The 17,797-nt window shown below is 40.5% G+C and overlaps 1 protein-coding gene across 5 annotated transcripts in view; it reads right to left on the minus strand.

Annotated features, from left to right (window-relative positions):
- Positions 1-857: 857 nt before the first annotated feature.
- Positions 858-17,797, minus strand: part of SPECC1L (sperm antigen with calponin homology and coiled-coil domains 1 like) — a 126,372-nt gene continuing 109,432 nt past the window's right edge. For all 5 annotated transcript variants that reach the window (XM_075897998.2, XM_075897997.2, XM_075897996.2 and 2 more), the window contains 3 exons: positions 12,134-12,250; positions 8,154-8,213; positions 858-3,986 (listed from right to left, as the gene is read on the minus strand). In XM_075897998.2, the coding sequence (XP_075754113.1) occupies positions 3,897-3,986; positions 8,154-8,213; positions 12,134-12,250 (267 nt within the window). In that variant the 3' untranslated portion in view covers positions 858-3,896. The remainder of the gene's footprint in view (positions 3,987-8,153; positions 8,214-12,133; positions 12,251-17,797) is intronic.

Genomic DNA, 17,797 nt, shown 5'->3' on the forward strand with positions numbered 1-17,797 from the left:
GAAATGTCATTGTGACATTCATGGAGCAAGCTGTGAAAGGGATGCCAGCTTGCCAGTGGACAGGGAAGCAGTGCTCAGAAGACAACATGTACAACACAGCTGGTAAACGAAAATACTGGAAAAGCTCATGTTCTTATCTGTTATTTTAAAGGAGAATTTTGGTTAGAAGAATTTACACATTTGTCAGAACTGCACAAAAACTAGAGATGCAGAAAGAAGACACTATTCTACCTTCCACACTAGCAACAAAATTGCTGTCACTACCAGGTCCTTTGGTCGATCATGCTATAGGTAGAAAGGCTGCGGTGGGGAAGATGAGATTTAATGTTGAGGTCATTGACAGCCACCCTGTAGAGATTTTGCTGTCACTGACAACTCCTGACAAAATATTCGGCTCTGTTCATAGGTGTAAAACAGTAGTCACTACTAAAGGCAGTGGGGATTATATGAATTTACACCAGTGTAACAGGTGACTATGATTACATTACCCAGGCAAGTTAGAGAACTCTCATTGCAGGTTAGTTGTCTTTTCAGGAGCACAGAAAGGTAGGGATGACATTAAATTAGAGACACATTGGCCTCTGATAGATGCTTTATGTACCTGGCAAAAATAATGTTTAATAAGGTAAAGAATGACGTTTTATTATTTAACCAAGATATCATATAATTAATACACCATTCTGGGTTGCATCTCTCTGGGTGAAGTTTCAATTGGAGGCTTTTGCTTAGAATTTCTAGCAGGTGTTGCTGTAGTAAATATTCAAGAGGTCCACTGAGTTACAAGGCCAAAACTAATGGATAAATGTTTGCAGTTAAAAATATTAAATACCTGAAAACTCAATCAGCTGAGTCATCAATTCTGAAGTCAGATCACCTTTATTATTATTATAATGGACATTAAAAAAAACTCAGAACCCCATCCATTTTAACATTAAAAAATACCTTATTCCTCCCTTTGATGCTACCTGAAGGTAAAGAAAAAGCTTCAGTTGTTCATTCCGTTTACCACTGATGTACCATGCACATTAAACAAATTTGACATACCCGACTGGGTAGACATCTTTACATCCAGTGGAATGTGTTTTACTTAATATTATCCAGACAGCAACAGATCCAAATCTGCATAAATACGTCCAAGCAGTTTTCGGTATGTGCACCTCTTACCGAGATGGACATGAATAACACTGACCTACCAAAACACAGGCATTTGCAAGGCACACACTAAAATACAGTAAAAATCTACAATATATTGTTTGGCATATTGAATACATTTAGATATATTAAACAGAACAAAAAAAGTCAAGTCAATCAGCAAGAAGCTTGTGCTCTACAATGTGTAACAGAACTGTTCACCTTTCAGGGTGAAGTATGAGTTGGAACCATACTAAGTGTATTATTCTTATCCAGACTGGTTACGCAAGTCATTCTTCCAATTAGCAAAAGGATAGATTTGTTGTTTCCGCCTCTGAACATTCCGTTACTGTGTACTAAGGTTCAGTTTGTTTTATTTCTTGCATCCCTTTCTTGAATATCCTTTCATTGTGTCAGAAAAACAGTGTTTTTTGTAAAGGATCAGATGGGTCTTTAGGAAGTTTCTTTATGGAGCCACATGCCTCTTTCCAGATGTGACTCCAGTAGTTGTGTACCATCAACAACAAGTACAACTTCAGACCAAAAAACCAGAAAGAATCCATAAAGACAGACCGATCGCACCAAGTAGTAATCTGTAGATTTCTTAATTTCTAATAAAGATCTGTATTTATCATTTTAAAAAATTCCATCTCTACAGATTCATAATTCTTCTGTCATGTTGCCTAATGGGATATATTTGAAGAAACCAGAGTTCCCTTTTAATGATGTTTACATGAGCAATATTACTACAATTAATGACTTACAGAAAAGTAAAGTTCAGGCACCACTTCGCAGAAAAATAGCTAAATATAGCCTTGAGATCAGTTATGCGAAATAAAAAGATTTTTTGGGAATTTAGACTTGAGTGCCTTTTGATTAGAAACAATATTTTTCTTCAACCTTCATGTAATAAATAAAATGACAACTAAATAGACAACTTAAATTTATAAGTAAAAGAGAAGCATGTAGCATAAATATGCAGAAATGGGAATTTAACTGTTTGTGAAAGCTATAGCATACATTCCTAATTTCTTTCTACTCAAAGCTTATGAAGATTTTTTTTTTATTTGAAGATTCTTCTGTGATCATTTTCTCTTGGTTGCCACGGATCATGAAGCCTGTTTACTCACAGCTTGAGAATTTTTAACTACCTGTGGGGCTGCCTACCATTAGCCTCCCAACCTCTAGCTATTCTGACTAGCTATATAGTTTTGACCTGAATCAGTGTTCTCATTCCTGATGATACTTCATAGTTGCCAAGCACAATTTCATTCACTGAGCTGTTAACATCTATTCATTCAAACTGTTCATAAGAGTTATAGGCACACAATAGGAATAACAGAATCATTGTTTCTAACAGGGCTGTTGGCAGGTTAAGTGAAAGGTTGTCATTAAATGAAAGTTTCAGCTCAATATTAGAGGGGGGGTGTCTCTTTCCTGTGGCTTAACTGTTGCTAACTATGTAAGAGGAGGCAAGAACACAATGGTAGGGTGAAGGCTTTCCCTTGGTTTGATAAGTAAAGGATTACAAAATCATTTTGAAACAGTAGACATCAGTTTGCCACTAGAAATCCTTTTGAGCTCCTAATTTTCTGCACAAAGCCATGAGGAGGATCCAGGGTCTACCAACTCAAAGATATTTTAAGGCACTTGCTTGACCTCTTTTGCCCAGAGAGTTGCCACATGAACTGAGGTGCATTTTCAGAGAATACAATCGGAGCAGACCAAAGCTTTTCCTTCTTTCCCTGGAAGCATTTGTCTTTGAGATACAATATTCCAGTACAGTATCACATAATTAATCTTACTGCAGATACCCATTACTGACAATTATCTCCTCTGTAAGGAAGACAGCACACAAACATAATTCTACCATTGAAATCATAGCTATTGTATGCTTGTATTGCTGTAAAGGAAAGCTCAACATTTCTGTGTGCTATGCAGGCAAAGGAAGGAGAGGATAGAGAAGTTTTACATGGATGCTTTTTGATTAATCTAATTAATTATGGAAGCACAGAAAATTATATGAAAATTCCATGTAAATACAGCATACAATTCCTGGCTTGAAGAGTATGTGCTAGTCCTTATTCATTATATAAAGTTGGAAGCCACATAACTGTGCAACAGAGGTAGGCTTAAACAGAGCTTTACACTGAAGAGTTCTTCTGCACCAGGTTTGTCCAGGTGCTGAGAACACTCCAGTCAAATAAGCATGACAGAATAAAAGCTCCTTTCCCTTGAATATTGTGCACTTTAAAGGAGAAAAACTAATTAAGGCAGTAACTTCTGTTACTATTAAGAATTTGGGGTGCAGTGTACATAGGGATACAATATTCACACAGACTGTGTGGTCTGTGATAGTAGAGAAAATTCATGATGTTTCATCCTTTCCCTTCTCATAGTTTTAGCTGTACATTCAAATTTGTATGTTACAGCATTCTCAGTCTTTCAAGAAAACATGAAAACTTCAGGAAGTCTAGTTGTAAATGCAGTTCTTAGAAGGCCAGTCTTATTAGGCTACATATGAATTTGGATAACTTAATAAAAGGGACACGCCAAGCATACTGGTAACACATTCTTGCTTATAACCTATGTCCCAAAGTTTGTTGGCCGAAGCAGTTAAGAGACAATCCATGATAGTGTCACTGCAGGTTGAGGGACATGAATGTTGCCAGATTTCAATGAATCTAGGATTAGCATTTCAGTCATGTTTCTGTCTGGCAGCTAGTGTTGATTCTACCCTGCAAATATTTTGAATTAACAAGGTTTCAGGTTTCAAAGTATTTGTAAATTGCAGTAACATAGAGCATGACATTCTGCCAGTCTGGACGTTCAGTTCGCACCATTTCATTGATGTCCTGTCACAAAAAGAAGATCAAAATTAAAAATTATCACCTTGCATGTTCATGTTAACATAGTACTCAACAAAGCTGTAAAGCTCCCACTATGAGAAAGGCTTAAGGAAAGATCTCCATTTGGTCAGTATATCATTTTCAAAGTTCAGATAGTGAAAGATTGCTCATCACTTTAAAGTTTAAAACAATTACTTCTGGGCCATCTGGTAAGGCCTACCTCTTCTAATTGAAAAGGAACATTAATTTTGTGACCTCCTGTACATGAATCCAATATCAGAGTATATCAATGTTTCTTCTCTAACTTTTTCCATCCATAAGCAGAATAAATTATGTGCACCAAGACAGGTACAGATGTGCACCACCAATAGAAACGCATGCTGCTGGCAGAGGGCACTTTGCTCATCAGCTGGGCAGCCTTTGAATCTCTCCTGGGTGGCCACCCAAGTGCTCAGCTTATAGGGAGCACTGGAATATACTTGTTTTCTTCTAATTTAATACTGCTAACAAAAAATACTCATGTTTTTAAATACTAGAGTCCCAGTGTTGTGGTTAATGGCACATAGACAGACATTCACATGGGCACTTTTAACTGCAGGATCAAGTCCTAGTTATTAACTACATAAACGTGTTTTCTAACATTAAACCTTTTTACTAGATCTTGTCAAGTGTCACTTTACAATAGTGTTGTTATTCCCAAAGTGGATTTTTAACTAGGAAAAAAAATGAGCTTTACCAAAATTAGTAAAATATATATTCTGAAGGAGAAGAAAAAGGTGAGGCGTTAAAAACTACCTAACAAACTTATGAATTCATCTAAAAATTATTCTAATAATTCATATTATTCATAATATTCTAATAATTCATAGTATGCATAATATTCTAATAATTCATATTATTCATATTGCACCATAAGTGTGCAAATGGATTTACAAAGTAAGATGCATGCATCGTATTCCACAATCTACCTATAGAACCTATACACAAAGGAAGAGGAAGAATTCAATGCAAATTTTTAAAACCTCACTTTTTTTTCAATATTCTTATATTAATTTTCTACAGCTTTTAAACAAATAGCAATTATTGTGTTAAGTGATCAGTCTATGGAAAAGAACTGTGAGTAATCAAAACACCCTGTTCAAGGAACTGAAATACATTCCTCTAAACTAAAGATACCCTCTCACATTTATATACACAATGACCATTTATTACACACACAGTAAATATGCTGCATACACTAACAATAATTGCTTATGAAATATAAGATTTCCTTTTATAAGATTTAATTCAATTTGGATATACTTGAGCCTATAAAAGCGTCTGCATGTGTAGGGATTATATTTTTAACTCAGTTTTTCATCAGCCAGTTCCAGATATCTTGTCAAATCCATTTTCTAGTACCATTATGTACTGTAATATCATGGGAGACAAAATTGCCATTGTACTGCAGCTAACGGCATGTGGACATTTCTACATTTGCTCTCAATAGTCTATTTTTACATTTGGTAAAAAACTTCACTTTTCAAAATCATTCACTTCTGGGGTATTAAAAATACTCAGCAGTTGCATCTCCATTGTGAACAAGCACAATGGCTGGGCAGAGGTTTTGATAAGAATCAAGGAAATTGTTATTTTTAAATGTCTGAACTATAAAGCATTATGAGTTGCTTACTTGATGGCAGCTTTCTTAGAATTCAAGTTACACAAAACCTAATGAGTTATTTAAATCATTTTTTTCTGGTTCTGGTGATTCTAGCTGCACTGCTGGACACACACACCAAGGCTTGGGTTTCTTTCAATTCCCTGGCTTCAGTAAAGTCTCTCTTGTCCGATAATTATTTTCGTAACAATTAGCAATTCTTTTAAACTCTGCTCAGGAGTTTCTTCGTGTAGGAATCAAAACCTTAACTATTGTTAGAGAAACAGTTTCACAGTTTTTTGGAGTTTTATTTTTTTAAACCTTCCACTCATTACAGACCTAGTGTCAAATTTTTTCTTAAATGATGGCAGTGCTCAATTATGAAGACAAATGAAGCCTCTCTACCCAAAAATATTTCGGATAATTTGCTGGTATAATAGATGGATTAAAAAAATCATAACCTTCACACTTTATTGAACAATAAACCAACTTTAATAGGTTTGATTTTTTAGCTTCCGAATTCTAATAAATTCAAACAGTTTGAAATGTAAACGTAAATCTAGAATGTAGTGTGTACTCAGTTCAAGCCACCAGCAGACTCATACCAGGTGTTCTACCTGCAGACTTTCTAGGCCAGAATATCTGAACAGTTAACCTGTATTCTAGTTCTGCTTGGCTGTATTGTTTTGAATATTAATGGTTTCTTGATATGTTATAGTTTGTCATAAGGCAACATATCTGCCCCATCAAAATAGTAGTCAAAAAAGACAACAAAACAGTGAAGAGAACAGCTATGTCTACATGGAGAAGCAGCCTTCATAAAGAATATACATTTTTCAAGTCACTCTTGGGCAAGTGAATGGTCACCATTACATTGTTTCTGGCCCAAAACACAGTAATGTTTTGTATGAGAACTTCATAGAATCATAGAACTGGAAGGGACCTCGAGAGGTCATCGAGTCCAGCCCCCCGCCCTCAAGGCAGGACCAAGCTCCGTCCAGCCAATTATGCACCCACCTTATCGTGGCCCTATCTAAGTTATATTTGCCTAGTTTATCAATAAGAATATCATGCGAGACCGTATCAAATGCCTTACTAAAGTCTAGGTATATGACATCCACCACTTCTCCTTTATCCACAAGGCTCGTTATCCTATCAAAGAAGGCTATCAGATTAGTTTGGCATGACTTGTTCTTCACAAACCCATGCTGGCTATTTCCTATCACTTTATTACCTTCCAAGTGTTTGCATATGATTTCCTTAATTACCTGCTCCATTATCTTCCCTGGGACAGACATTAAACTGACCGGTCTGTAGTTTCCTGGGTTGTTCTTATTCCCCTTTTTATAGATGGGCACAATATTTGCCCTTTTCCAGTCTTCTGGTATCTCCCCTGTCTTCCATGATTTTTCAAAGATCATAGCTAAAGGCTCAGATACCTCCTCTATCAGTTCCTTGAGTATCCTGGGATGCATTTCATCAGGACCTGGTGACTTGCTGACATCTAACTTTCCTAAGTGATTTTTAACTTGTTCTTTGTGTATCCTATCTTCTAAACTTCCCCTCTCTCTGCTTGTATTCACTATGTTAGGCACACCTCCAGACTTCTCGGTGAAGACTGAAACAAAGGAGTCATTGAGCATCTCTGCCATTTCCAAGTTTCCTGTTACTGCTTCTCCCTCCTCACTAAGCAGTGGGCCTACCCTGTCCTTGGTCTTCCTCTTGCTTTTAATGTATTTATAAAAAGTCTTCTTGTTTCCCTTTATGCCTGTAGCTAGTTTGATCTCATTTTGTGCCTTTGCCTTTCTAATCTTGCCCCTGCATTCCCGTGTTGCTTGCCTATATTCATCCTTTGTTATTTGTCCTAGTTTCCATTTTTTATAGGACTCCTTTTTTATTTTGAGATCATGCAAGATCTCCTTGTTAAGCCAAGCTGGTCTTTTGCCATATTTTCTATCTTTCCTACACAGCGGAATTGTTTGCTTTTGGGCCCTTAACAACGTCCCTTTGAAATACTTCCAACTCTCCTCAGTTGTTTTTCCCTTCAGTCTTGCTTCCCATGGGACCTTACCTACAAGTTCTCCGAGCTTATCAAAATCTGCCTTCCTGAAATCCATTACCTCAATTGTGCTGGTCTCCCTTCTACCTTTCCTTAAGATCATGAACTCTATTATTTCATGATCACTGTCCCCCATACTGTCTTCCACTTTCAAGTTCTCAACTAGTTCCTCCCTATTTGTTAAAATCAAATCCAGAACAGCTTCTCCTCTGGTAGCTTTTTCAACCTTCTGAAACAGAAAGTTGTCTCCAATGCAGTCCAGAAACTTATTGGATAGCCTGTGCCCTGCTGAGTTAGTTTCCCAACATATGTCTGGATAGTTGAAGTCCCCCATCACCACCAAACCTTGGGCTTTGGATAGTTTTGTTAATTGTTTAAAAAAGGCCTCATCCACCTCTTCCACCTGGCTAGGTGGCTTCAATATATAAGTATAAAAAACGTTTTATAAACAGCACATTATACATTTAACACTTACCAGAGTGGATTTGATGCCAACACTTTCAGCTGCTTGAAAGGCCAATGTGAAGTTTCTTCTCTGTAAATTCAATGCAAAATTTATATAAAAATAGAAGGAAAGCTACTTAAAATTTAATACTTACTCCTTGAAAACATTTCCAATAAAAAAAATCTGTATTGACTGCAACTAGGGTTTATACCTAAACCACATTTTAAGTGGGTCACAGACTTCGCTTGTGTATCCCTACTACAGAATGTTTATAGGAAGTGTTTACTACCTGCTGGATTGGAATAAAACATTTTCAACAATGCTAGAATTAAAATTAGTATCGGGGGACTTTATATCTTATAAAAACATGTGGCAAATTAGAGAAAGATGCAGCTAAAAGAGATTGTATTTTAAATGGTATCAAATAAAGAGAATAAATGAATTTTAAACTAAATTTAATAGTAAGTTTAGTAAGATTCTGAACTTCACCCATTAGAGGAATTGTTCAAATAATAGGTAAACATAATTTTTAAAACTTCATTTGATAAAAGTACAATAGAATGATTAGCAATGGCAAGAGGTCCTAGAGATAGAAATGTGGTCACTTTAATAGAGCTGGCACTCAGGGGACATGTATACCTTTATTAATCTAGTCTAGGTAGTTATAGAGCACTCCTCAGCATAGTAACAGATAACACGTAAAATAAATCTTCATGCCAAAGTCCAGTGTATCTCATGGAAGATTCTTCTCTTAGCTCTTACCAGCTTTACTGTTTATGTAAAACCAAAGATATAACTACAATATCAGTATGATGTGATAAATTAAATAGTATTGAACTATATTTTACTTGAAAATCAGAAGGAGTAACAAGGGAAAACATAAGATATACAAAGATATTACTAGAAGACCAAGGACAGGGTAGACCCATTGCTCAGTGAGAAGGGAGAAACAAGAACAGGCAGGGGTCTGTTTTGGGACTGGTTCTGTTCGATATCTTCATCAACGATTTATATGACGGCAGAGAACGTACACTTTTTATGTTTGCAGATGATACCTAGCTGGGAGGGATTGCAAGTGCTCTGGAGGATAGGGTCATAATTAAAAATGATCTGGACACACTGGAGAAATGGTCAGAGGAAAATAGGAGGAAGTTTAATAGGGACAAAAACAAAGTACAGGCAGTCCCCAAGTTACGCGGATCCGACTTATGTCGGATCCACACTTACGAACAGGGCTTTCTCGCCCCGGGGGCTCGCAGGCAGCGGGACTGCCCAGAGCGCAGCGGTCCCGCCACCTCGACCTCTGGGGTGAGAAAAGCTGCTCCGGGTGCCCCTGGTCTGCTGGGGACCGTCTCCAGCAGACCGGGGACACCTGGAGCAAAGCCGGGGAGGCAGAGGGGTCCCGCGCCTCTGAGGCTTTGCTCTGGCAAAGCCGGGGAGGCGCGGGACTCCGCCGCCGCTGCAGCTTTGCTCCCCATGTCCCTGGTCTGCTGGAGACAGTCCCCAGCAGACCAGAGGCACCAGGAGCAAAGCTGCAGCGGCGGCGGGGTCCCACGCCTCCCCGGCTTTGCTCCGGGTGTCCCTGGTCTGCTGGGGACCATCTCCAGCAGACCAGGGACATGGGGAGCAAAGCCGCAGCGGCGGCGGGACCCCGTGCCTCCGAGGCTTTGCCAGAGCAAAGCCTCAGAGGCGCGGGACCCCTCTGCCTCCCTGGCTTTGCTCCCCATGTCCCTGGTCTGCTGGGGGGGGGGGGGTGCAGCTAGATGGCAACTAGTGCGCCCCCTCTTCCCCCCCTAGCAAACCAGGCTTTTGTTGTGGACCCTGGTATAGAGCAGCTGGGGTGCTGCTGGATTGATCCTGCAGTGACCTACCTGGCAGCCCAGCTGTTCTGTCCCAGGCTCGAGATTCAGCCGCTGGTGAAACTGATCAGTGGCTGATTCCAGGAAGCTGGGGGCAGAGCAATTCTGCCTTCAGCTTCCTGTAGTCAGCCCCTGGTCAGTTTCAGCAGCAGCAGCTGAATCTGGAGCCAGTTCCGACTTACATACAAATTCAACTTAAGAACAAACCTATAGTCCCTATCTTGTACGTAACCCGGGGACTGCCTGTACTCCACTTAGCAAGGAACAACCTGTTTCACACATACAGAATGGGAAGTGACTGTCTAGCAAGGAGTACTGGAGAAAGGGCTCCAGAGGTCCTAGTAGACTACAAGCTAAATAAGAGTTAACAGTGTGACACTGTTTTTAAAAAAAGCAAACATTATTCTGGGATGCATTAACAGGAGTGTTGAGAGAGACAAGAAGTCATTCTTTCATTCTACTGTGCACTGATTAGGTCTCAGTTGGAGTAATGTGTCCAGCTCTGGGCACCGCATTTCAAGAAAGATGGAGAAATTGGAGACTGTCCAGAGAAGAGCAGCAAAAATGATTAAAGGTCTAGAAAACATGAGCTATGAGGCAAGGCTGAAGGAATTGGGCTTGTTTAGTTTGGAAAAGAAGACAGAGGGGATAATGGTTTCAGGTATCTGAAAGGGGAGGCTTGGGAAGAGGGAGAAAATTGTTCTCCTTGGCCTCTGATGATAGGACAAGAAGCAATGGGCTTAAACTGCACCAAGGGAGGTTTAGGTTGGACATTAGGAAAAAGTTCCTAACTGTCAGGGTGGTGAAACACTGGAATAAATTACCTAGGGAGGTTGTGGAATCTCCATCTCTGGAAATATTTAAGAGCAGGTTAGACAGACATCTCAGGGATTATCTAGATGGTGCTTGGTCCTGCTGTGAGGGCAGGGGACTAGACTTGATGACCTCTGAGGTCCTTCCAGTTCTAGTGTTTTATGATTAAGAAAGGATGATTATTTAATATATACCAGTGGTCCCCAACACGGTGACCATGGGTGCCATGGTGCCCGCGGGGCCATCTGTGTGCGCCTGCCAAGTGCTTGGGGCCGGCTCCGGCACGGGTGCATGCATCACCCGGGCCGGCTCCGGCACAGGTGCATGGTAAGCGCCGGCCCCGGGAGCGCCGCGAATTGGCTGCTCGTGCCCCGGAAGCGCGGCGCTTGGGGGAGGAGGGGGCGCTGGCCCCCGGCACTTGCAGAGGGGGGCCTTCGCCCCCCGAGCATGTGGCTATGGGGGAGCCCCGCCCCCGAGCACGCAGCTATGGGGGGGGCCGCCCGCCCCCGGGCATGCATGTGTCCCCGCCCTCTGGTGCCCGGCAGGCAAACAGCCATGCCCCCTGGCGCCCGGCAACCTCTAAAGGTTGGGGACCACTGATATATACCAATGGACTAAAGGAGAATCAGGGGATCCAAAATTAGTCATTTGTCTATAAAATGGCAAAAATAATATATTCTCTTTCAGTATGCTAAGAATTTACACATTTGTTAAGGATATTAACAATACTTCTGTAGAAGACAAGGAATCTTTGGGGACTAATTACACTGGAAGAAATTAAATTTACTCTTTCCCCTAAGTTATCTTAAATGTTTTAAAGGATAAAAAATTAACTTCAAAAATTTTGCTCTGGAGAAAAGCAATACACCCTAAGCAACATGGATTGGAAGCATACGCAATCACAACAAATCCACCTACCACCCCAAAAGGGTAATAAGACACACAAGTTGCTGAATGTCAGACTTAATATTTAAAGACAAGAATATTTTGGGTGAAGAAATACTGAATGCTATCACCTCAAATGAACGTCCTTTCCACCCACTCTATTTAGTGTTACCTCTTCAACTTAAATTTATGTTCTCTCATAAAATTTACATTTATCCAAAAGTTCTATTATGCCCAATAGTCTCAAATAATTGATAACTCAATCTGATAACCCCCATTAACTAAATTAAATACTATGCTTCTTTTTAATTTAATACAAGGAAGTAATCCCAATTTTGCATCTCTCCTGTTGCATGCTCTTCTATCCTATGCATTTATTTGCCCAAAGTGGTTTTTTTAGGTTAACTATATTTTCAGTTGACATAGGCTAAACTGGATATTATCATACTGTACCTTGTCCTGGCTGTTCAGTTCTTGATATGGAATGTGAGCTGGGAGATAAGTATGGAGGACTGCACAGAAGGCCAACCCATCATTCCAACTGCTACTGAAGTTCGTGATGTCAATATTCTTTAAGAGAAAAAAAAAAAAATCTATAAATGATCGTAGATATCCATTTAATACTGCTTTAGAATTTGATCTAAGTCATTAGAAAATCTGAAGTGGGTTGTGCCCATGAAAGCATCTACATTTTTTGTTAAGTCTCAAAGGTGCACAGGACCATTTGTTGTATAAGTTCTCAGTTATAGACTAACATGGCTACCCCTTTGAGATGGATTAGAAAAATTACTTGTGTTGTGCCATTTACCACAAGAACACTAAAGCACTTTAGAAATGGAGATGCAATCAAAAACCACCTCAGCGCCAGGGCTAAAATTGTAAGAGACCAGAATCCAACATTACTGAGAGTGAGAAACAGACCAGCATGGGAAAGATAGATTAGTTCTGGAACTTAATTTGCCTTACTCTCAACAAAAAATGCACAATGCATATTAGTATGTGTTTGTGTTCCTTTGACACGGTAACATTTCAGAGAAAAACATGTCAAGACACAAGCAAAACCAAGTTAGATACAAATACCTGGCCTCCTTTTGCAACCCCCAAAATACATCAGGCTGCTATGATGTATTGTCAAAGCATGGGGAAGATCCGATTCCTCCTCTCCCTCTCCCACCCCCGCAACATTCTATTGTATTACCAATCAGGCAAAAGGACTAATCAATGAACACCGATATTTCCTTTCTGACTGTATAAGGTAATCATTTCAATGACAGGTAGCAGATACAAATGATTCAAACATTATGTAAACTCATTACTAATTGTAGTTCAAAGATGATCCACTGGAACACCTAGCCATGAAATATGGTGGAGAAATAGTTCTTTGAATAAGACACAAGTAAAATTCCTAATTTTTCCACTCTGCTAACCCCATTCCCCCAACTTTCTGTCCCAATCATAAGCTAACTGGAACAGTTAAACCGTTCCCTTTATTCAACAAGGAATTGTACAGAATGTTGTTTAAAAGAGTCTATGACCTCTGCCAAAGGAAGTTGGTCACTCAGGCATTTTGTTCCTTTTCTAAATCACTGTACACTTGGCTGCTATCAGGAAAATAATGGAAAAGAGGTTACTGTCACCCAAAAGCATTGCAAGGAGTTTAGATTTTTATTTAAGAACCAGTTACAAACTATATCCTTATTTGAAATCCACATGGAGAAATGTAAATGTTCTGTCAAATCTACCCTTCGCTTAATTGGGCTTACAAAGTCACTAGACAGCTTTGCTATTGCTTTATATTTGGTGTTACACTAAAACTGAAACAATCTGCAGTCAAAGAATCAGTAGATAAATCAACTCTCTCCCCTTACAACAGCAATACCAATTACACTTCTTCAGGAAAGGCTAATTTTAATCATGTCTCTTGTTTAATCTCCATCAGAAAAGATTCTACAATATGAAGCAGGATAAAAACTAAAAACAATGCAACTTAAATTATGTGACTCAAGTTTCTTGTCAAGCCAATGAAGATTTAGGATTGCAAATGGAAAGCAACAAATGCTGCTACTCTGCTCCGCTGACCCCCTGAATCTTCACTTCCTATCCAGTGTCAGCTTTTTTTATACAAATGCCACAAAACACAAGTTCAAACTATGGTGATGTAAGAGTACGTGCTTGGACTCACAATGCCTGCAGGCAACAGCCTATGCTTTGCTTTGCAATCCAACAGCCTGCTTCCAAAAGGAAATAGCTTTGTTTGAGCCCCCCAGTGCTGTGGGAATATGTTCTTTACATAGTCTCAACTTCCTCAAGACACAGAATTGAAAAAAAGCTCTCCGTCCTTGCCATTCAAACCACCAGGAAGCTGGAGACCAACTGAATTAATGCGATTCCAGTAATTTTCTAATGTCAAAACTAGTTAAACACTACTTGCATTAAGGGAGAAGGAGAATCTTTTCAATTTCAGAAAAAAAAAAACTGAGCAAATTTTATAAAACAGCACTGAAGTTCAAAACAGCTAACAGCCAGAGTGAATACATAAACCTTACCATCTATTTATTCTAAGCTTCTCTATGATGCTATGTCCCTGCCACTCCCCCCAGCCTCTCGTCCCCACCACATTACATGTACACCCTGTGACTCTTTCCCCATTACATGTACGCAGCCAACGAAGATGAAGCTATACAGAAGGACCCTCCCTATCAAAATGCTTGTAGTAGCCTAGCTTTAAAATGATTTTTCTGTCATTCCAGAACATAAGGACTCTCAGTGATGCCTTCCATCTTTGCCAGTCTCCTGCTGCAATCTTGGCTTCTTGAACTGTCTGACAGCTTTCTATTCTGCTTCTGTTGCTCATTTCCAGGTTAACCTCAATTTACCTTGTTGCCTCTTGCTCTTAGGATTCCAGTCTAATGCCTATCTTCTCATGTTGTTTGGGTGTTTCCTCCATATCTGTTTTAGTCACCACCATTTTTATTCTGTAACATCCTGCCCTATCAGCTCCTGTTTCATCCTTCTCTAGAATTCTTTGATTTTTCTGGCATCCGATATTGAAGATTTGTCTAAGTCAACTGTTTATGAAAACTTGATTTAGCAAGGTCTTAAATCTCCAAAATTCGGAACCACAGAGTAAGACCAACTTTACAATGGTATTATCCAAAGTTTAACTTAGAGGGCAAATTTCTGTTTTCCAGATTAGCTTTATTATTACAAATGCATGTCTGGCTTTCACTAGTCTGTCTTTAATGTTGTCATCTGCTCCCTCTGTTGCATTTGTAATGCTGCCAAGTTACGTGAAATATCAGGCCCCTTATTTCAATTCCAGAAAGCATTATTGGTGCTTCTTGTGTGTTAAAATGCATGCTTTTAGTATGCTCACTGTTGATTTCCAACTGTACTAATTGTCAGAGACCGGGAGATCATTTCTTTTGGCTTGCATGTAACTTGCGGGTATAGGATAGCTGGCTGATGATATCTGCAAAGTCAAGGTCTTCCAACTTCTCTGTGAAAGTTCTTTTATTGCTTCTTGATCAGGGTGGGGCACCTTCTGCTCAGGGGCCAGATCTGTCTCCTGGATTGCCTAGATCTGGCCCGAGACTTGGGGCTGCCCCACAAGCATCAGAGAGCAGGCACTAGCGCTCCAGCCCTAAGATTCCCCTGCAATTCCCTCCTCTGGGCTGGAGCACCTGCTTCCCACATCGTGGGTGGGTGGGGGAGGCCCCCATGCTTCATTTGGCTGAATCAGGCAAGCTGCGGCTGGATCTGACCCATGGGCTATATGTGGCAAGGGGAGAAAGTGGCTCCATGTGCTGCCGCTCCCCCTCCCGAGAAACAGCAGCTCAAACCTAAGGCTTTTCTTATAATCTCTTCTACATTCCTACTGCACACCAAGCACACTTAAATGGCAAATAGGAATAGTGACATTGGGAAATTTCTCCAGAAACCATTTTGAAGGTGTAACAATTGATCTATAATGTGTTCAAAGGAAAGTTAACTTTATATCCTTATGTTTCATATCTTAAGACAGTCTAGAGATTAGAATGTGACAATATACAGGAACTGGTGGGTTAGATTATTCCACATCTGCCTATTGTGGGCTTCCTGTTAGGGATGTGAATGGCTAATTGGCTTGCAGTAGAAGATGGAGAAGCTCCTCTGTGGGCAAACAGCTGTCCAGCATCACGGGCCCACCAGAGAATCCTCTGTCTGTGGCGGGCCTTGCTTGGCCCTCCAGCTGTAGGCAGGGGCTGCTCCAATTCGCCTGCTGCAGGCACCACTCCAGTCCAGTGAGGTTTGAGTGCTCCCACCCCCTCTAACTAGTTAACCCAGGGATCAGCAACCTTTCAGAAGTGGCTTGCCAAGATTTAACTTATTCACCTCTATTTACAGGTCTGAGTGCAATTGATACTTTTTAAAGTCAATAATAGTCCTATTTGCAATCCCTGGCCTTGTTCTCCCTTGCAGAGTTCTCCATCTTGGGATAGTAGTTTGATATTTTAAGCGGCACACAAGCCTCTTGTCTCCAGCACCCTCCATCAGTGATGATGGCAGAAGAATGGAAGCCTGATCCCCCCACTGCAGCAACAGCCACCGCCACAGAAGTTCCCTGGCACTCCCATGCCACACCGCAGCCCCAGGTCCAGCCACAGCAACCTGCTCCAGGAGCAGCTACAATATGGCCTTAACCCAGCTCCAGCCCTTCAGCAGTCCTGGGTGCTGTGTGGCAACCCCAGAGGTACTGCTGCCGCAGCCACGCAAACCAGCCTCAGAGGAGCCGCTGCATCAGCCCCAGCCACCTCAATCCCAGCAAAGCTTCCTCCCACCACCGCTGGGCGCAGTGCAGGCTAACCTGCTGCCAGGGAAGAGAAAGGCTCCAGCAGCAGTGCACGCTCCCCACTGCGTGAGGGGGAGGCCCTAGCTCCCTGCATCCCGCTCAATTGGCTTGCATGCCACATGTGCCATAGGTTGCCAACAACGTTTAACTGGTTGACCAATTAAACAGGGCTTTATATCTCTCATTGATACTTTTTAAAGTCAATACTTTTTAAAGTCCACTGTCCCACTGCATGCTGGCTACCATCACAGATAGGATACTGGACTGGATGAAACTCTGGTCTGTTTTAGATGGCAATAGCCATGTTCCCAATTGCATCACTAGGTGAATAAGATTTGTACTTTAGGTTGGACAGTAGAGACAATTTTCCTAATGTTACTCAAAGGTGTCAGCCAAAAGAAAACAATTGTTAGCTTGCTCTACTCAAGTAGAAAAAAAATGAAACCAGATAGTGGCATGAAAACAGAGCAGTGAAGAGACTCAAATTACACAATGAATGTACCAGCTGTATCAGATTTTGGAAAAGTCTTAATATCACCATTTAGAGTTTTTTATTATTTATCCTTTTATTAGCATACACTTGCCTGTTTCTCACCTACAGAAAAGGTTTTGTGAAGCAATTCACTTCACTAGTCTGCCTACAAATTGACTGGCATAGTGCAGTTTTTGAAACTCCCTTGGAAGAACTCTGAACTTACAGCTGGTGGCACAAATTGTTGCTGTAGTAGGATAGTATGATTATAGTTTATGCTCAGCCACCATTCTGACTCATAGGCACCATTTCCTTACAACAGTTCTTGTCATAGCTAACTTTGATAAGCAGATAAAATATATAGGCACTTGTGTCATGCTGGTACTTCTGTGTTCAACCAACTGTGGCCCAGAGAATATGAGTGACTCCGATGACAATGAACTTTTTCCTCTACCATAATGTCCACAAAGTCCCACTGAGCTGAATTATTAGTGATAGACAGCCTAATTAACTAGGGTGTCTTCACTCAGAAGCAGAATATACTTTCTTGCTCCATTTTCATTGATAAAGTAGACCACTTTTGGACCAGAGCAGCTCTTTCCTGATTAACTTTCAGTTAATTTAACTTGCTGTAGTTCTGGAGGTACCAAGGGAACGTCAGTCTAAAAATCGGTGAATTAATGATCCAAGTAGTTATTGGATCTTTCATGGTGTCCCCAAGACAGACAGCCTCCTACTAAATCAGTTCTTGTTAGACTGCAGTCTTCCTCAAGCACACATTTCCCTGCCCTGATTATTTTTTGGGGGAAGACAC

Source organism: Pelodiscus sinensis, chromosome Z (assembly GCF_052426305.1).
Source record: "Pelodiscus sinensis isolate ZL-2025 chromosome Z, ASM5242630v1, whole genome shotgun sequence".
Classification (NCBI taxonomy): domain Eukaryota; kingdom Metazoa; phylum Chordata; order Testudines; family Trionychidae; genus Pelodiscus; species Pelodiscus sinensis.